We start from the raw sequence: 20588 nt of genomic DNA, 5'->3' as shown, positions 1-20588 counted from the left end.
TGCCCGGAGCGGAGCAGCCCCGGGCCAGGTGAGCAACACCTTCAGCTGCCTCCAGCACCGGGGGCTGATCTCTCACCCGGTGCCAGCAGGGAGGAGCCACACTGCTCCACTGCCACCAGGGAGCCCATCTTGGCACCTCCAAAATGCCTCCTGGGGAGGGTCAGGCAGCCCTCACTGCCACCCCGGGTTTTCGTGAGGGATGGCCAGCACAGGGCAGGGCTGTCCCTTTCCCACAGGTGTTATCCTGGAGCCGGAGCAGGGCTCTGGTCACAGACACGGCGGTGCTGCTCCCTGCACCCTGCCTGCCCTGCGTTGTGTAACTCTTACGTCAGGGCCAGCTCCTGTCCCAACGCATCCTGGCCTGGCACTGCACCCAGTCCTGGGGCACACAGCTCTGGGCTCTCACTGCCTGGGGTCCCTGCATCCTCTGGGTACCCTGGGGGCTCCATCCTGCAGCCCTCCCTCAGGGATGCTGGCAGCTGATCCCCACGGTGACCCAAGGATGCTCATCCTCCACCTCAGGACCTTTTGGGGCAGCACTTGTGTTTGTGAAAGCAACCGGGGAGAGGAGAAAAAAAACGGCCAGGGGGGAAAAAAAAAAAGAAAAGCTTTTTTTTTTATGCTTTTCCCAGGTGAGAGGAGAGGAGAAGGGGCAGGATGTGGTCAGAGCTGATCCCTGACCAGCAGGGGAGATGAGTCCAGCACATCCCATCACAGCCTGACAGGTGCCCATAAAGCCTCCACCTCCTCAGCCATCTATGGCCTGCATTCCAAACCCGACTGTCCGGGTTTCGGGGTACTGGAGGGATGCCAGAGCACCAGGACAGCGGGGTGAAGGCATTCCCTGGCACCAGAGCAGCCAGGACACCGTGCCAAGAACAGCACCTGCCGCTCCCCTCCCCTTCCAGCCCCCTCACCTCCCCTTCCCAGCCCCCGAAAGGCGAGCACAGCCCCCGGGGGATGCTGTGTGTGCGTTCAGCGAGTGCCCCCCAGGGCTGTGCATGGAACCACAGCCGGGGGCACCTCCCTGGGCACGGGTGGCCGAGCCCCAAACCCGCTGTGGCCCCCGGGGCATCCCTGGAGAGCGTCCCAGGCTCTGCTTTGGAGCCGGGCGCTGTTATGTAAAGCAGCAGCGGGGTGGCGGGGATGCGCCGGGCTTTGTAGGTCAGAAAATGGAAGTGCGGGGCAGTTCGGGGACTGGGCTGGGTCAGTGAGTCAGTGGCAAAGGAGGGACCGGCTCGGCGGAGGCTTTATTAGCGGAGGAGGGGAGGAGCGAGGCTCCGCAGCAGGCGAGCAGCGCGCCGAGCTCCGGCACCGACGGAGCGGGGGCTCGTCCTCCTTCCCTGCCGCCCGATGCGGCCCCAGCCCCGCTCCCCCTCCTCTTCCTCCTCCTCCTCCTCCTCGCCGTGCCCCTGAGGGGCCGCCGAGCCGCTCGCCCCCCGGCGCAGCCCCAAACGCCCCCGGCGCAGCCAGCAGGCGGTGATGGAGCAAGGTCAGTGAAACAGGTTTCTCCTCCCGGATCCCTGGAGCAGGCGTCCTTCCCTCGCCGCCCGGGGAGCCGCCGACTTGTTGACAGCGGCTCTCGTTAGCTCGGTTATTGAGCGGGGCCGAGGGCCGGGCGCCCTGCTAGCGGCTCCCGTGGGGTCTGGATGCCCGGTGCAGCTCCCCATCCCTCCCCAGGCGGGCAGCCGTGCTGCTCAGCCTTGCCCGGCCTCGTGGGACCCCAAGGGATTCCCCCCTGCCCCGGGAGGTCTGCTCCAGAACACCAGTGGGGTCAAGGGGCTGCGATAAGGGGTGCTGGTATGGGAGGTCTGCAGCACCAGGGATGCAGAGAGGTTTGGGGTGGCATCCCCGTCTGACCCCGGGGCTGTGACCTGCAGCCACCCCGGGCCAGCTGAGCCTCAGGCCACACTCAGGGGTTGTTGGTGGCTGTGGGGAAGGACCAGGCTGTGGGTTTAGCACCGCAGACGTAAAAGGCAGCACCAGGCTGGCTTCCAGAATCCGCCTGCTGCCCTGTTCAGGCCTTTTGGCATTCTGGAATTCCCGCACATTCCTCTCTGCTGGTCACCAGCACTGCCCACAGCTGATGGCACTGCACTCCAGAGGAGGGGATGTGCCAAGCCCAGCCATCCCAGACACGGGTGCTCTTCCAAACCACAGCCAGAGAGCCCAGGGCAGTGTCCTGGGGGATGAGCATGGGTGAGGGTCCCAGGCTCTGCTTGGACATGGTCATGCCTGCCCAGTTTTGCTGTTTCCTGGGGTAGAGATAATGGATGGGAGCAAAGGGATGTTGTGGCAGACAGGGCTGTCGCCGGCGCCTCCTGCGAGGGCAGAGCCCGTCCTTGGACAGAGCAGCGTCGTGCTGAGCCTGCTGCTACCTCTGCCCAGGCTGCAGCCTCAACAGAGAGGAGATGGGACCCTTGCAAAGTCCATCCCTGCTTGCTGTCTGGGTTTAGGTGGTTTCTGGGCGGGATGCCACACTGGCAGCCCTGCCCTTGCTGCTCCAGCAGTGCAGCTCCATGAGGAACTGGGTGGCCCAGCCTTCAGCCAGGTGTCTCCTTTGGTGATGGCTGCTCCTTGTCCCACAAGGACTTTCTGGGCTGGCTGTGTAGAGTGCTGATGTGTTAGAGCTTGACATGCTGCAACAGGATGATATAGTTGTTGTCAAAGTACTGTCTGAAACGTTAAAGCTTAGAGATCAGGAGCAGCAGGAAGGTTGTCTCTGTCCCTCCAAGAAAGTGAAAGAATGATGAAAGCTGGGGTCACCACAGTGCTCAGAGCCACCCAGAGCTCAGGTCCTGTGAGCAGGGATCCCTGGTGCCTGGCAGGCAGTGCCACAGTACATGCAGTGACAGTCATTGGCCTGGCCCCACACCAGCCAAGGGTCCCACAGCCCCCTCAGTGCCTTTGACCCCCAGCAGAGTGTCCAGAGCAGGATGTACAGGCCATCCAGAGCATCAGTCCTGCAGTGCAGGTGTTTGCCCCAGGCACAGCATGGTCACAGCTACCAACACTGTTGGTATTGTCCCAGCTTCTGAGGGTTTCCCACCTGCCATCACCCCTGGGAGCCACCCACGTGTCCCTGCTGAGCTGATCCATCACCCCTGGGACCCACGTGTCCCTGCTGAGCTGGCAGGGGATGTTGTGGTGCTGGGGCTGTGCCTGACTGCTCGGTGTTCTCACCTCAGCATGTGGAGTGGCACAGAGCCAGCTCCATCACTGGGCTCAAGTCAAGTCCTCCTAAAAGAGTTCCCCAGTTTCAGTTTCCCTGGAGCAGTGTTTCTGTGAGCCCGTCCTCACTGCTGGTTTCAGGGCTGTGCCAGAGCCTGGGTGTCACAGGGGACCAGGGATGCTCAGCAGCTCAGGGTGATGATCTCCTGGGTGATGATCTCCTGGGTGAGGATCTGCTGGGTGATGCCCTGGAATGATCAGGTGGTGCCTGGGCTCCAAGCATGTTTTTTCCCAGCAGAACTGTCAGTGCCCACTGGGATGGATCCAGAGTGGGCCCAGGGCACTGATGATGCCTCACATCTTTCTCTGCCCTGGCTCCCCCCTAGGATGCTCAGTGCTATCTGCAAGTGTGTCCCTGTGCTCCTTCTTGGGAGGATGATGGGTACCAGGACAATGGGTACCAGGGAGTTCACTCCAGCCCTGAAAAAACTGTCAGAATCCATGGCACTGCTTGTATTTATAAGTTGCATTAAGTAGAAAATTTATGAATTGCAAATGTAGAAAATTGTTTTCCCTGTTAATTCTGAATTCAGAATGAATTCTGTAAATGCTGAAGTCAGAATTAAATAAAATGGCCCTCAGCTTCTCCCACTTTCCCACTCAGCAAGTGTGACTGGGAAGACATGCTGAGCTGTGTCCATGTTCCTGCCTTTTGGGACACTTTGGTTTTGGGAATAGCCAAGGAGACTCCCAAAAGCAGTTGCAAGGCCCCCATGAGGTGCTGCATCCCACCCAGGCCATATCAGTGCCACATCCAGCCCTGTGCTGGGCTGCCAGGGAACACCATGCAAGGCTTGGCAAACCCAGAGCATGCAGGAGGTGCTCTGCAATAATTCCCCTGTCCCTTGCTCCATCCTGGCCATGCGCCTTCCTGCAGCCATGCATTACTCAGCTGCTGGGCCAGGAAGTGAATCCCTGGTGGGATGGGCAGGAAATAGTTAAGCAGGTGGGGTGAAATGGCCCATGCTGGCCTGGCAGGTCCTAGACCCCAGAGTCACCCTCCGGTGTGGGCACTGTCACCAACTCCAGGAGAGACTGGGCAAGAGGAGCACCAGGCAGGGCTGAGGGCAAGGTGCCCCAGCCCAAATAAAATGCCTCCCCCTGGTCCTCTCTGCCTGCAGGACCTATCTAGTGTCCCGTGGGTCCTACATGGTGTCCTGTGGTTGATGTCCTCCCTCAGTTCCCATGCCAGTCCCACATGGCAAGGCCGAGCACATGTGCCATCCAAGGGCAGCAGCCAATAACCTGGTGCTGCCAGAAGCCTGGAGAAGCAGCCAGGTCCCCACAGGCCAGCATGGTACCCAGCAGCCAGGCAGAAATGCTGCAATGGTGCCTGCAAACCAACATCTCCAACACCACCGCTCTGTGACCTCAGTGATGCCCAAAAACCTGCCCTGCTCTCTCCCCACTCCAGACCATGGTCTGGAGCATCAGAGTGCTAATGAGTGCCAACATATCCCCCCTTGCAGCAACTGCCTGGGGATAAAGGCAGGGCCTGGGAATCAGCACCACTTCCATGAGCAATGCTCCTTCAGTGGAGGAGCTTGGGCTCTCCAGCCCAAGGATGAAGTGTCCATGCCATGCCTGGACCACTGGAGTGGCCCATTAGCCTTTCTCCCCTCCCTACACACCACCTCCAGCATCGTCAGGGACAAGGAAACACGAGTCCAAGCTAAACCCAGGGGACTGGTTTTGCTGGGAAGCCCCATTTAACACAGACACAGGATGGTTTGGGGTTTGTGGCTTGGGGCATTAGAGGACAACCACCCCCAGGATCCCTGGTTCCCTGATGGGACACGCTGCAGGACCTGCCCTGTGTCTGACTGCTCTGGTGCCACAGGCAGGGACAGTGTTTGCTCCTTGGCAGCAGCGGGTCGGGGAAACCTGCTGCCTGGCTGGGTTTCTGTTTGGGAGGGTATTTAAGGGTGTTCTCCAGGGTGTGCCAGCCCTGGCCTCCACCCTGCTTTCACAAGCGCCCTCTCCGAAAGGAGCTTGTTGTTCTCGGTCGTGGAGTGGAATGAGCACCATGAGGCTCCCCCGTGGAACCTCCGATGGGCAGAGCAGCCACAGGGCAAGCTGAGCTCTGAGAACCTGGGGGCAGCCACGTTCCTGTCTCATGCTCCATCCTGAGCCCAGTGGGATGCAGCAACCCAGCTGGACAGGGGGGGTTGGAATGCAGGAAACATCTCTTTGGCCAGGGCTTTGGGTGTTGTGTCCTGCAAGGGCTGTGGTGCTGCACTTTGTGGGACAAACTTGGTTGGAAACCAGGGACCAAACCTGGAGAGAAAGAACACGGATGAGATCCAAATGCAGGTGCTTGGTCTGGAGTTTTTGGTGCCAGTGACAGCCCCCCTCAATGTCCACAGGCCACCCTGCTCACCCCACAGGGCCCATCTCGGGCTCTGCCACACTGCATTGGTGCCACACCTCAGTTTTGGTCTCTCCCTGCATCACGGAGGTGACCACATTGATCTCAGGGCTTGGTGATCCCAAGTGCCATTTCTGGCCTTGGTCTTAGCTATGCAGGGACACGTCCCATGGCACTTGGGTACTGTCATGTCACCAAACCTTTCACTGGCTCTTTGGTGGAAAGACAAGCTGGGAGAAAGGATCTCTGCCCGCATCAGCTCAACATCAGCAACTGCTTGGGTGCTCCTAAGCAAAATGGCAAAAGTCAGGGAGTGTGCACACCCCAGGTGCCTAGACCTCTGAAATACCATCCACATCCCAGTGCCTGGCCTGCTAAAGTCTCCAGTGGGTGCCAAGCCAATAGATCCACGTCTCTTTGTCATCTGCTGGGATATCCTGGTTCCCATTGCACGGGGGTGGCAATGGAGTGAGCCGTGGCAAATCACTCCCCTCCTGCACCCTGCACAGACCCAAAGGCACAATCCATCCCCGGGGAAACTGGGGCTGGGGACTGGTTCATGGTGGGCAGCTGATGCTCTGGCACTTACCCAGAGAAGGGGCAGAGGGCTTGGATGAGTTTCTCATGAGGAAGAGGGTGAATTTAGCGATCACAGCCTCACCTGAGAACTGGCCCGAGGGTGCAGGTCCTGCTGGCAGCGATGGATCCCAGTGGGCTGTGGGTTCCGTCCTCCTCTCCCACAGCCGGTCCCGGCAGAGGGAGCTGTGACATCAGCCAAGCAATCGCTCTCCCTGCTGGGACAGCAGCCCCGGGCTTTGGAAAGGGACCAAAGAAAAAAGTGCTGGGGCTGGGGTAGTGCAGCCTTCTTGGAGAACTCACTGACTCAGCACATCCGATCGCTCACCCTGTACACTGAGCCAAGAGTTATTCGGAACTTGTAATTTCAAATATAAATGCATTGTTACATCTTAAAAAAAAAAAAAAAAGAGTCAGTTTACATCTAGATCTCAGACCCTCAGTGCAGTGATGGTGTTTAGGGGATGCCAGAGCATCTCTGTGTACAGGGGCTTGAGGCTGGGACCCCACATTCTCCTGGTGGGGATTCAGCCACTGGGGAAGCAGCAGGGCAGAGAAACACCAGAGCATTTCTAACTTGCAAAGAGTAATTTTCCTCCCCTACACCCACACACCCAGGGCAAGCACAGACAGGGAGCAGCACAGCTGCTTCACACCAAATAAATCCCCATCTTCCAACCAGCATAACCACGGCCTCTGCTGCTCCAAAGGGACTAAGTGTGGTCCAAATCCCAGCCTGGCCTAGGAGGAGCACACACAGGTCATTCCTTATCATTTAAATCCCTGAGATGAAGTGGATAAACAATGCCAGTAACGTGGGCAGCATTTTTCTGACCTGGCAGTCTGCATGACAGCCTGAACAGGCACTTTGTCAATACCCCATGTCACAGGCTGCTGACTCTCCCTCAATAGGATATGTCAGTGCCCATCCTGCTGCTGCACCCCAGAAACTCCTGCAAGCCAGGAGCCATTCATAGACCACACATAAAATGGCACAGTGGAGCTGGGAGTGCACTGGTCAGTGGGATGGGTCTGTGGAAACACCTGACATTGTGGCTCAGAGCTGTGCTTGGAGCACTGATGCATCAGGGAGGCTCAGAAGAGGCTCTGGGTTGCAGCCTGGTGCTGTGCTCAGTCCTGGGAAATTGCTGGATTTCAGAGACAAGTCCTTTCTACACAAACTGCTGACACAGCTCAGTGCCCTGGAGAGATGGGACAGAAACACTGCGTCTGTGAAACAACCATTTGACCACTGGAAGGCAGCTGCCAACATGTTTGCAGCATCTTCTTCATTCCTGATTTTGCCCTCAAGACAGCACAGACCAGACTCACAAATTTGTTGGGCACCAGCTGGCCAAAGTCACAGCTGGCACATCTCAGACTGAGACCATGGCCATCAGAACTCCCTTCCAGAAACACAGCATCAGACAGGATGATGCTTCTCACCAAGTGAGAGAGCAGAATTTCCAAACCCTCTGCTCCTCAAGCCCAAACCCCAAAACAACCACTTGCTCAGGGAAGAATAGCTCGTAATTATTTATTTTGTGTCCCTTTGAAAATATCACGTTATCTCCTTCCATTCATGGCTTGGTGTGGTCTCACAGCCTGTGACAGCAGCGTCCCAGCCATCTGTGCAGCTCACTCCTTCCTCCAGTGAGTGGGAGACCATGGTCCTTGAAGGTTGGCAGGTTAGAGCTGCCTGGTCCAGTCTCAGCTGTCATCCCTCCATGGCAGGAACTGCCCAGAAGCATTGCACAGACAGGGAGCAGTGAGGGAGCAGTCCCGTGGGACTGGTGGGGATGGCTGTAGCTTTCAGCTGCCCCAGAAAGGGAGTCTCTGGCTTGTGTTTTCTGGCAACTTAGAACTGGGTTTGTTTCCCAAGCATTAAAAAAAAAAGGAAGATGCTGCTGCTATCTGCAAAGGAAAATAGAAATATCTATCAGCACAGTGAGGATCCAAGAAGAAGTTGTACTGAAAGGCTGTAAAAGCAGCACACAGATATCTGAAGGCTGGGAAGCCCAAACAACACGGTGAATTGGGGTGTCAGTGCATGTGGCCTCTCTGACAGGTACACAGTCCTTAACCCTACCAACCAAACCCTGGAAACACCATAAAACAGCAACAACTCCAACCTAGATATGCAATCTCCAGAGGCCTGAGTAAGATCTGTAGCATTTGGGGAAGGATTCCCAAAGCCACCTGGCGCTGCCGTCAGCCTGCTCCCACCAGGAATTGCGGTTGATTTCCTAATGTCTTCAAAAGGTGAAGAGTCAAGACAAGCCTGAGTGTGGTTGAAAATCTCAGCTACATGGACTGAGAAGCATCAGACCACAAAGCAGTCTGCATTCAGATGGGTTATGAAACAAAACAAGGGCTTCACGTCCTGCCCAGTTACATTAAGGTTGTTGAGTAATGAACTAACGCTATTGCCACCTCTCCAAACTCTCATCCTTTCCACACGAGCAGGAATTTGCCTACACACAGAAGTGCTGAGGTTACCTGGACTCCTACTCTTCCAAAGAGGGTTGAAAACAGGACCTTACATTATCCTTATCTCCCCCTGCTGAAGGGTTTAACCCCTCAGACACCCCATCTCCTACTTACAGTTCCGTGTCTACAATGACATCTGGCTTCTCCAGTGTTTGTCGTCTCCTCTGGATGGCATCCACAATCTTTTTCCTGGGGCCCAAAGGGATGTTGATGCTCTTCAGGTCATTGTCTGAACACAGCATGAGGGCCTCCAAGTCAATCTTTTCCTTCTTCAGGATGGAGATGAATTCAAACATGTGCAGGGAAGCCAGGAAAGTTTCCAAGGGGCTTGTGTCTGGTTCGTCATCATCGTCCAAGCCCAGCTCCACCTCATCCCAGGGCAGCTCCTCCGCGTTCCTCTCCTGCAGGCTGTTGGCACTGCCAATGCTGTCGTTGAGACTTGGCGAGCGCTGCAGGCGGCTCCGCAGTCTGACGCCCGCGCCGTCGGCGCCGTCCTCGCCCAGCGCGGCCCCGTCCTCGCGGCCGATCCCGAAGAGCCCGCCGCTCACGTAGTTGCGCCGGAACACCATGGTGCCCAGCCCGGGCCGGTTGAACAAGGAGTCGTGCCCGGAGTCGGTGCTGACCTCCGAGTGGGCCGAGTCCATGTGCAGACCTGGGTCGCTTATGGCACGGGAGACGGTGTCTTCCTCCGTGAGGAACATGTCTCGGATATTGCGGCGAGTCCACTCCTTGGGGCTGGCGTAGGTGCCCTGCTTCACAAACATCACGTCGTTGCCCAGCTGCAGGCCAGACAGAGAGCGCACGCTTTTCCTGCCATCCTCGTAGATCTTGAATGTCCCGTCCACCTGCTTCTTCTTCTCTAGTTTCTTTTGTATTTTCGTCTTCCCCTTGGCTGTGCCATGGATGGTGGCTTGTGAGTATGGCAGGGAAGTCACCATAGACATGTGCTGGAACTTCTTGCTTAAGGTGCTGCTTGAATAGCTGGAAAAGCTCATGGTATCTGAATTATCTGACATCTCCTTTCTGTACCGTTTCTCCATCCTTTCGTGGTGCTTCTTCTGCAGCTTCACGCAGTCCTTAATCCTCCTCTCTGCATCCCGAAAGGCCTTGTCCTTCAGTTTGCTCACCAGCTTGGGGTTGAGGTTGCTCTGCTTGGCAGCAATCGAGTCCAGGTACCGTACACACTCCATGTGCCCCTTCATGGCTGCCATGTCCAGTGGGGTGTGGTAGTCATTGTCCAGGCACCAGATGTTGGCCCCAAAGGAGATGAGGAAGGAGAGGCAGTTCAGGTGGCCATTGGCTGCTGCCAGGTGGAGGGGGGTGTTCCCCCAGATGTCACATTTGTCTGGATCACCCCTAGGCAGCAAGAAAATCAACTGTTTAGCATGCAGGGATTGATGACAGGCTTCACTGAGATATTCCCAGCTATGCAGGGGCAAATCAGCACCATGAAGTGTTGACTCCTTGAAATACCAAGCTACGCACCTATGGTTCCTGCAACTTAATTTTAAAGGGTTCTTCTGGAAGGGTGTGCTACTGACATGGAATCACGTGCCCCACCTGCAAGGCTGTGGCAATGTGACTTGAATTTAGGTCTCAAGAAAAATGTGTTCTCACATCAAACCAACTTCTGGAGAAAGGCAGGTCAGGTTCTGAATAGCCCAGAGTGAGATACAGGTCTAATTCCATCTCAGACCTTGTTAATTTCAAATCTCAAATATCCCATTAAATTCTAGTCAGAGTCTGTCTTCAGAACTTGGCTTCATTCAGACTCTGTGGTGGGGCATGCCAAAATGCCTCTCTGTATGCCACATGCTGGGTTGGACACCTCGGGATCCCACCATGAGACGTCCATCCTCAGCAATGGTTCTGAAACCCCCCAGCTGCCATACCTTCCCACCCACCTGTTCCTTGGCACCTGGGGAAACCTGCGGCACAAAGAGGAATGTTGGCAGGAGAGGATAAGACTGATTTTGCTGTCATTAGCCTCGGCACTGGGGTGTTGTGGGGAATTTTGCTGTACCGTGCTTGGTCTCGATAGCACAGCTGGAAGCACACTGGTATTAGCACATCCAGAGAATCCAGTTTCAGAGAAAGTGCAGATTAGGTTTCTGCACTCCTCAGGAGCTGGACACTGCCAGTAGCATCTCCACGGGCACTGTGCCAGCCCCTGCCCCAGCAAGCTGCTGGTGGGACACAGCCACTCCTGCCTGCTATGCCAGGACAAACACAAACCTGGGATTCAAGGGAACTCTGTCCTCCTGACATTCCTCTGTATTTGTGCTCAGGTGAAACGAGAGAGAGTTCACACCCCTGCTGGCACCAGCCCTCTCCTGAGCTGTGTGCTAATGATATGCAGCCAGCAGCAGTATCTGTCAACAGGGCACTCTCCCTCCGAGCACATGGATATGCCAAAGGCTTTTATTAAGGCTGGGCAGCTCCACCACCCTCAAGAGCAATTCCTCGTGGGCAGCAGGGCTCTGGCAGAGCTGTGGCTCAGCACAGCTCCTGCCTGTTCCCACACCACCCTTTCAGTGAGTGCCAGAGGAACCCAGCACTGTTCCTCCCCCACACAGACCTCAGCTCCAATCCATGGTGACACCAGGCGTGCAGAAAGCAAATCACAGAATATAGAGAGTTGAAAGTGACCCATCAAGCATCATCAACTCCTTAATGCATGCTTGAGACCTTCAGCAAGGGTTACTTAACTCCTTGCTGCTTTAGGGTCTGCGTTGACAACAGCTGGGAGCAGCAGAACCCAGAACCCTCTCCCAGACCGTTGACAACAGCTGGGAGCAGCAGAACCCTCTCCCAGATCCCATGTGCTCTGAGCTGTGGCTTGCCTGACTTCAAAGAGTCATAAAACTTCTCCAGGGAAAGAGCAGGAGACCTCAGGAGCAGAGGGACTTCTTTGCCCTGATGCTTTGCACCTTCATCACTTCATGCTGATGCACAAACCCCAGAAACAGCCTCATCCAGCACATTCATCCCCACACGGGGCCCCAGTGCCTGCCTGGAGCACTGTCCAAGGGGCAGCAGAGACAGAGAGGAACTGCCCAGTCAGTGTAATGCTGAGTTTGCAATCTTCACACTTTAGAAAAGCAATAAAGCCTGTCCAGAGGTTAAGCTGGACATTATTTGTGCCCAGAGCATGAACTTCTTAACTTTGTTCCCTGAAAGCTGCTGAGGTGCACTCAGCTTTCTCTGTGGGAGCATGAACAGCAACTCCATCATAAACGTTTTCACTAAATTTACAGAAACATAATAAGTATAACCTTGAGCTCATTGGCAAATTCAGCAAGTGAATCAATAGGTTTGAAACTCTGTAAAGCCAAAAAAAACCCCACAAACCCTTCAGGACTTCTGAGCCAGAGCCTTTGACATCTCTTATAGAAGGAGAAAAATGTTTCAAAGACGGGTGATGAGGAGGGGGAAGGCAGGAGATCAGGGTTGAGGAGCCATGAAGCCAAGAAAAAGAGAAGGGATCTGATAGTACTCTGGCAATGCCGAGTTTCCAGGAGCAGTAATTCCCCAGCCCTCACTTCTACCCTCGTAGTGACATGTCCAGGCTGGGAAATGCATGGGGAGGATAAATATTTGATGAATTGCAAGAGAGGAGTAAATTATTCATGCTGGATTTAAAGAGCCAGTGAGCCTGTTCCACATGGAACTGCTGGTGCTGGTGCAGAGACTCCAGTGCAGGAAGGGCTGTTGGTTTGTTCTGTGTGCTCTGAAAGGGCACTTGTGTGCCTGGCATGGGTGGGCAGGTGAGCCAGGGCACCCCAAGGGGCCCAGTGTGTGTGTGGACTCATGATGTGGACAGTGACTGAGCAGTGAACTCCCTGGAAACAGTCTTGCTCCCAAAACCAAGTGTGTGGATGCTCAATCCACCTTTTGGAGCCTGTTCTCGGGTCTGTCTGGTTCAGGAGGCACAGGGCAAAGCCAGGGAGGTCTTGGGGGTTTCATATGTGAAAGTCTACTTTCCTCAGAAAGTGAGGGGGAAGAACATCAAAACCAACTTTCCCTGGTCATTTCCACTCTCTAGAAAAAAGAGGATTAGGGCAAAATTAGGTATCTCAGGCCCTCTGCCCTGTAAATGTCTGCCGCAGGCGCTAAAAATGCATCAGAAGGAAAGAAGAACGGTGACTTGCAAAGTAGAGATGTTTGATTCAGCTCAGATAATAAACATGAGGCCCTCCCTCTGGCAGCTGTCTGTCTGAGCAAAACTTCACCTGCAGGGTGCTGCACATGAGGAGATGCTGACTGCAGGGTCCACTAAGTGGGAACATATTTTAATAACAGGTGTAAAGTGCAGCACTTCTCAGCTTCAAAGCGTTTTTGAGCACTTAGTCAACTCCTGTAATAATGATTATTAAAACACTGTTAATTGGGCCCCTTAGGTGGACATGTGCATCTCTTGAGTCACTGTGTTTGCACCATGACATGCATGCTCACTCCCTTCCTGCTGGTTTTTCCCCTCTGCTTCTCCCATAGGATCCCAATTAGCCAGGGAATCCAGTGGCACTTACATATGTTCTTCCCTGGCTGCATGTGTGAAGTTCCTCTGATAGCAAAGGGCTGGCTCACCCTTGGCTCATGGGTGTGTGTGAGAAATTGGGATTGGGCCCTCAGACCAGGAGCCAACTGTGTGCAGAGTGTCTCTGCTCCCATAAAATGGTTTTGGATAGAGGAAGAGTGAAAAAATAATCTATGGCTTGAGGAACAATCCTCATTACCTTCAGCATAGTCAGTCAGGGCAATAAGCAAAGCCTAGAAAAGAGCAGAAAAGATGAGGTTTGGGGCTCAGAGCAGAGCTTTGGGTCCTGTACACCACGTTTTCCCCAGGTGGCGGCAGCCCAAGGATTCAATTCTCCTCCAGGTTCAAACCCCCCAAATCCAGCAGAGATGCTGTAGATGAGGGCATGCCAGGGCTCTTTCCCTCTTGTCCAGCAGAAAGCCAGGCTGGCAGCTCCTGTCCCGTGCTGTTGGTGCCAGGGCAGTGCCAGGGCCATGTCTCCTGGCTCAGCAGCCCAACGTGCCCAGGGCTCACCCTCGGTGCCAGCAGCCAGCTCAGGTGCCGGAAGCCACCAGGCTGCACCAGTGCCCCACCCTGCTCCTCCACCTTCCCGGCAGGTCATCCCGGGGAAGGTCCCCACCAACACGGCCAGGCTGCCCCGGCTGCCACGTGGCCTGCAGCCCTGTGGGTGCAGAGGGTGCACATCACCTCCACGTGCCTTTGCTGCAGCTCTGCCCCAGCTGGGGTCATGGGGTGCCCTCGAGCAGCCTGGCTGATGTCAGAAGCCACCCTCAGCCCCAAACCATGAGCCACGTGTCCCCTCTGCCACTGACATCCAAAGTATCTGTGCCCCCTGTTTTTGTAAGAAGGGAAAATGAGGACCAGCCTTGCAGGACCTGCAGACACATCTCACTTCCACTCCAAGGAAGTCCTGGCTGACCCCAGCCAAGGCCCCCAGACCTGGCCATAACTGGAGCTGGACTGGTGCCTGCCACTGCCACAGCAGCCTAACGAGCCACACTGAAGAATTAGTGTGTCTGAAAAGCTGCAATGCTAAATGCCAGCTTGCCTGCCTCTTCCCAGCCGTCATGTTAATTGAGTTTGTTTCCCTCACTGGAGCCCAGCCAGGAGGAAGAAAAAGGCTTTTTGTGTGGCAAACAAGAAGGATGAGCCAGTGCTGATCCCTCCATCCCAAACCCTCTCTCTGTCTGTTGCAAAGGGCACACAGAGGCACAGGCACATCCCCAGCTGGTAGGGGCAGCACTCTAAGCTTGTTTCTTTACCCCTTCCATGTCAGCTGGGGCAACAAGCTTCCCTCAAGGATCTGCCAAAGGATTTCTTTCCCCCTCCTTGTTCCAGCCTGACACCACAATCTGCTGAACACATGTGGATGAGGCTCCTTCACTGATGACAGGGCATGACCATCAGAGCCAAGATTTTGGCCCCCAGGAGCCCCCTCCCACAGCCCTGCTTTCTCAGGGCTCCTCTGGCCACCCTCACTAGGGCATTTCATGGCACTCAATGTCCCATCTTGTTTGGGCACTGGTGCCACTGCCCAGCCCTGGCAAGGAGATTTTGGTGTTTCTTGCTGTCCCAGGACTCCCCATCATCCTCTGTGCTTTGACATCCCTGTGCAACCCAGAAGGAGACTCACCAAGCCCCCCAGAGCCTGAAGATGCCTCCCACCCCATCCCTGCCTGGAGCCAGCCCAGCCCCAGAGCCTTCACTCCCCCAGTGCTGCTCCATGTCACAGTCCCCCACTCCCATCTCGTAGAGCAGGGCTCTCTGAATCAAAGGAGGAATATTTTGGCAGCAGAGGCCAGAGAGCAATTCTCTGACATTTTGGGATGCTCAGGGGTCCTCCCTCCTGCCTCACACTGGTTATAGTGCAGGTGTAGTAGTAACATACATAACACAGCATTAATTTCATCTCTGAACAAAGCTCAAATACTGTGGCACATCATCTTGGGCACTGGCAGAAAATTACAGGGTCTGCCCTCAGGCTCTCCTGGGTCTTGCACAATTCCACCTCTCTGCCACCCTTGTCCCCGGGCTGGGGCTTTCCTGCCTTTGGCAGACCCAAAGCCAGCTCCAAGGAGCAGGGCTGCCTCCATGCCAAGCACTTTGCTGGTCTCTCTGTGGCTCTGGGCAAGGATGTGACACGTGGAGATGAATGCACAAATGCAAACACATCCTGCAGTCCCACGGCCACACACCTTGCTCCACCATCCATCATGTAAAGGGCACTGGGCTTTTGCCAGGCTATTTTCCTTGTCAGGAACAAATGTATATTAGGTTGTTAATTAAACAGCAGCCAAGCTGCACTCGAACACGATTTGAGCCCACAAGGACCTTTTAATGCCATGTGAGTTTATAGAAGCAGCCCTTGGGCTTTGTGGAGAGGCAGAAGCTGCTGGCTTGTGGGGGGTTGGCAGGGTTGGTTGGTGCTGCAGTGTGCCCTGTGATGGAGATGAGCAATGAGGAGATACAGTGATATAAAGAGATTATAAAGTAGAGGCTTTGCCTTTCTGGAGGGGCATTCATCCACTGCTTGGGCCTTCCAGGTTGGCTTTCTGGCCATCAGAGTCTTTGAAACCATTTTTAACTTCAGGCTCCCCCCTGAGCATTCCTCCCATGTCTCTCTGGCCCTGGCTAGCAATTCCTGTCCTGACAGGAGCTCTGGGCAGGTTTTTGCTGGGCACAGTCTCTCCTGGAGTACACAGGGAGTCACAGAGCCCCACCCAGGGAAGCATCACGGGCTCCCAGCCCAGGACCCTCTCAGGATGCTCCACTCAGAGCACTGTCTTGCTCTCTCCCTTCCAGACTCAGCAATAATCTTTTCCTGAACACACTCCTCCTGCATCAAAGCCACTCTGTACACAGCCCTCAGTTCAGGATCTGAAAGGAAATTATTTAAAATGAAAGGGCAACAGTGGATGGAGGAGCTGTGCCTGTGAGCTCAGCTGAGGGACTGGCTGAATGTTTTGCACAAGCAAACCAGACTATCAGGACATGGCAAGAGCCCAGGAGCAGGTGCAGTGGAGATGTGGCTGGTCAGGCAAAAGAGCTGCTAACACAGCCCAGGGTGGACAAAAATCCCTGCATGGGAGCTGACAGGCCCACCAAGCCCAGCATGGAGAAGTAAAGCCCTTCCAAGGAGGTGTGATGTCCATCCAGGCTGCTGACCTCAGTACCACAGTACTGGAAATACATAAAATCAGCACCACCAATCTCTCAACACAAGGCAGAAGCCACTCCAGCTTGGATGGCTTTAAAAGAGGGGCTCAGGAGAGCTACTGGAGCAGAAGGGAGCACTGGGCTGTGTCTTTGGGGGGTTAGTCAGAACTGTGGAGTCACAGACTGCTCCAGAGAGAGCCAGGAATGGCAGGTCTTGCTTTAGCACAGACTTTGTTTGATTCCCCCAACACCAAGGTGTAAATCGTCCAGTCTAAGTCCCCTTAATCCCACTCCCACCTCTCCACCACATCCACATTTAGGAAGCAAGAAACTTAAGATTTGGCAGCCCAGGGTGAGGTACAGAGAGACAGAGCAGTGTGGAGCAGGCCCTGTGGGGGACACTGGGCTTAAAGAAATCTGCTCTTGGAAAACCTGAATTTCCCAGGCTCCAAGTGTACAACAAGCTGCCCAGGGAGATACTGAGACCTTGCTTTGGGTAAAACAGACCAGTGCCATGCACTGCCAGCTGGCACTGCACACATGGCTCTGCGAGCATTCTTGAGACAGAGGGAGCAGTTATTTTCTCTACCTCCTCACTTTAAAAAATGGCTTTTTTTCATATCAAACACAATGTGTTTATCTTTACAGGACCTGTAAAATATTACAAAGCACTTGGAAAGGGGAGCTCATCCCTGCCCAGGGCGCTGCAAGCAGGCTGGGGACGGGAGCACTTATAGGATCAGAGGAGCTGGGAAAACACAGAGCAGTTACCAGGAGGGCTGGATTAGATTCACAGCACCACAAGGAAAATTCAACAGCGGGGAGGACAGGAGTAGGTAGGACAGTCTTGCAGAGAGAAGCCATAATTTTGTGGGGCACCTGCGAGCAGAGGAGGGGGAGGAAGGGGGTCCCAGCTGCCCCGCAGGGAGCACCGTGCCTGGCCAGCACTCACCCTCTGCTCACGATGAGGCGCAGGGCATCCAGGTTGCCGTGGTAGGCGGCCCACAGGGTCGGGGTCATGCCATCCTCGTCCGGCGAGTTCAGGTCCTTCTTGGTGGCCTCCTTCAGCAGGTCCAGGTAGCCGTCCCGGGCGGCTCGGTGGTACTGGTCATTCATGGTGCCGAGGGGTCCCCGGGCCAGCGCATGGGTGCCCAGGGCGTGCAGAGCATGGGCACGGCCGTGGGGCAGCCGCCAGCAGGGCCCCGCTGGGCTCGCACAGCTCCGGGACACCTGAGAAGAGCCGAGGCGATGCCAGCGCGGCCAGCCAGGCTCCACAGCGCTTCCCCTGGCTCCCGAGCATCCTCCGGCTCCCCGGGACGCGCACCAGCTCCACGGCGCGTTAAAAGCTCCAATGAAGCGGCATCGCTGTGTTGGGCTCGGCACGGGGCCACACAGCAGTAATTCAGCAGGTTTACGTGTCCTGCCAGGCTGCCGGGTTGTGTCTGCCCAATAATCCCCTGTTCCACAGCTATTCCATCCCAAGGGGCAGCAGTGGCCAGACGGGGAGGAGGGGGTCAGCACAAGCCCCCACGGCCTCCACTCACAGCCCTGTCAGAGCAGGACCTGGGTGGATAACCCTGCTCTCTGTGGAGCTGGCTAAGAGCAGTTTGGAGACTGATGGGCTCGGCACGGGGCCACACAGCAGTAATTCAGCAGGTTTACGTGTCCTGCCAGGCTGCCGGGTTGTGTCTGCCCAATAATCCCCTGTTCCACAGCTATTCCATCCCAAGGGGCAGCAGTAGCCAGACGGGGAGGAGGGGGTCAGCACAAGCCCCCACTCACAGCCCTGTCAGAGCGGGTGGATTATCCTCCTCTGTGTGGAGTTGGTTAAGAGCAGTTTGGAGACTGACTTCAAAGTAATACCAGGGGTGTTCACAGCTCAGCTTTTCCTCACTAAAAAAATCCCCCAAACATTTATTTATTTATATCTCTCCCTAGTGTCACTAGGAAGACAGCAGCAGACCCAGACACCATCCCTATCCCACATCCACCCTGCCTATACCCACAGAATTCTGCTTTCCAAGGAACCGCACAACAAACTGTGCAACGGGAATCTGATAAACCAAGGAAACTCATAAGGGCTGGAAACATTCCCTTTCTCACCTCTTTTCCCTTTCTGGAGCATAAAAAACCCCAAACCCTGTGTGTAACTCGGCACTTCCTGCGATCTGCAGTGCCTGCAGTGCCTGCCTCTGGTGTCTTTTATGCTGACACAGAATTCCCGGCTGTGTGAGACCTTCGGGGAGCTGCTCAACCCCAGGCAATTCCCCAGCACAGCGTTCCCGGTTCCCGGGCACCCTCTGCTGTCGGAAAGGTGGAGCCAAGCCTGGATGTTGACCGAAGCACGAAGCTGTCCCTGCACATTACACCCAAGGGTGAATCGGTGGATTGTACCCCCTGGGACATGCTGACATGGAGGAGAATTTCCTGCTGCTCTCTCGTTCATTTTAGCTGTAATGTCCTGACTCTGGGAATGCAGATCTCCAGGGCGGGACTCTGTGTGTGTCACCATGGCCCTGGGACAGGCACAGGGCTTGGAGAGGGGGAACAGAGCCATCAGATGGGTGAGAAATGGGAGGAGAGTGGAAAACTGGGGAAAGACTGTAAGACAGCATCAGGGGGGCTTGGAGGCAATGAGCAGAGAGGAAGTAAATGAGAAAGGCAGCTTATTTTTGTAAGGAAAAAAAAAATGCCCCAAGAGAGGAGGGTGGCCCTGAAGCAGTGCCAGGTGCACCCACGCAAGCTGCGGTGATTAATCCCTGGGTGGCTGACACAGAGTCAGCATCCCGGCTGCCCGGGGACACCTGGAAGTGCATCAGAGGCAGAGTCTGCTCCCTGCGGGGTTTGCTCACCTCAGCAGGTTCATTCGCACCGGCTCAGCCTCCCTGGGCCAGTCCGGATGGCATGCAGTAGCCACTGAGGTGTTTGTTGCTGGGATCCTTGCAGCGCAGTGACCTGCAATTCATCACCGACGGTATTTCATGATTCGGGTATTGTTACTAATTGAATTTGTTGCGCCGTACGGTGGCTGCCAGGGGGACTGGGAGCATTGCCCGAGGCAGTGAACACTCTTTTTCCTCTGTTGCTGGCTGGGAAGGACAAAAGAGATTCGGTAAACCAGCGCGTTTAGCCCGAGGGGCCTCTGAACCTCTGCCCTCTGCAAAACATGATTATCAGCTCGGATTTACTTCTGGGCTTCCCCTGGGAAAGGCTGAGGACTGAGAAGAGATCAAGCACTGCCCCCAGAAGGAATCGGCGTGGCTCGGCAGAGGCCAGGCAGGGCAGAGCTGCTGCAGCTCGGCAGGGACACACCGAGGATGCTCAGGGGTCCTCCCTCACACTGGTTATTGTGCAGCTGTAGTAGTAACATATATAACATACATAACACAGCACTCAGTTTCGGACACACCGGGCTCTCCCTGAGCTCTCCTTCCCCATCCCACACATTTCAGTTTGCTGTCCTGCAGCGCAGCAAGAAGGACACAAGCGGGCAGGAATGGGACTGAGAAAACACACAGCAAATGGCCCCAGATCTGTGCTTGCCCTGAAGGGGGAAAGCAGCAGAGTCATCTCCAACAGAGGCATTCCAAGGACTAAAACTTGTCCCCATCCACCCAGAACTGCCGTGGGACTCTGTAGCTTCCCCACAAAACATAGCTGGGTGAAAGAGACCTTGAGCAGAAACTGTTCCCTTACCAGACAAACGTTTAAATCATACCTGCCCTGTGGTTTGTGACATGGTTACTGCTTGGAAGGAGAGGAGTTAAGGTCCTGAGGTCCAGAGAAAGGTGATCCCACCCTGAAAAGTCAAAGGCAGTGCGTCAGCAAAGGAGAACACAAATTCCAGTCCCTAAATCCTGCCCTTCTCTAGTGCTAAATCTTCCTGGTTGATGACAGCATGGGTGGGAAAGGATTGAGTTACCACGGCACTGAGCAGGTACAAATGCAAATTTCTTCCTTTTCCTCAAGAACCTTCGAGGCATGGAGTGGGCTGGTTTGAATAGCACAGGGTGGGGCACAGTGTTTGTTCTGCTCCAGTAAGCGGAAAGCCAACCACAAAATCATCACCTAACCATCTCCTCTCAAGGGAAGAGACCTCATGCATGTAGGGAGATGGGTTTGGTGGGGTGGCCTTGCTCTGTGGTGGCCATAACCCTGTGACCGAGCAGTCCATGCCATGCTCAGAGGTGTTGTCAACTCAGGCTCCTGCTAGGTAAATAACCCTTATCT

General features: G+C 55.2%; 1 protein-coding gene across 2 annotated transcripts; it reads right to left on the bottom strand.

The window, feature by feature from the left end:
* Positions 1 to 7736: 7736 nt before the first annotated feature.
* USH1G (USH1 protein network component sans) lies at positions 7737 to 17731 on the bottom strand. 2 transcript variants are annotated; one of them, XM_039716158.1, is made up of 3 exons: positions 17311 to 17731; positions 8780 to 10021; positions 7737 to 8089 (listed from the first exon to the last, which is right to left on the bottom strand). In XM_039716158.1, the coding sequence occupies exons 1-3, from the start codon at positions 17472 to 17474 to the stop codon at positions 8086 to 8088; spliced, it is 1410 nt and encodes a 469-aa protein (XP_039572092.1). In that variant the 5' UTR covers positions 17475 to 17731; the 3' UTR covers positions 7737 to 8085. The 2 variants fall into 2 exon arrangements, with proteins under 2 accessions (XP_039572092.1, XP_039572091.1); XM_039716157.1 differs by lacking the exon at positions 7737 to 8089 and having other exon boundaries at positions 8776 to 10021.
* Positions 17732 to 20588: the final 2857 nt, after the last annotated feature.

Source organism: Passer montanus, unplaced genomic scaffold (genome assembly GCF_014805655.1).
Source record: "Passer montanus isolate IOZ18808 unplaced genomic scaffold, ASM1480565v1 scaffold35, whole genome shotgun sequence".
In the NCBI taxonomy this organism is placed as follows: Eukaryota; Metazoa; Chordata; class Aves; order Passeriformes; family Passeridae; genus Passer; species Passer montanus.
This window is presented reverse-complemented; position numbering and strand designations above follow the sequence as displayed.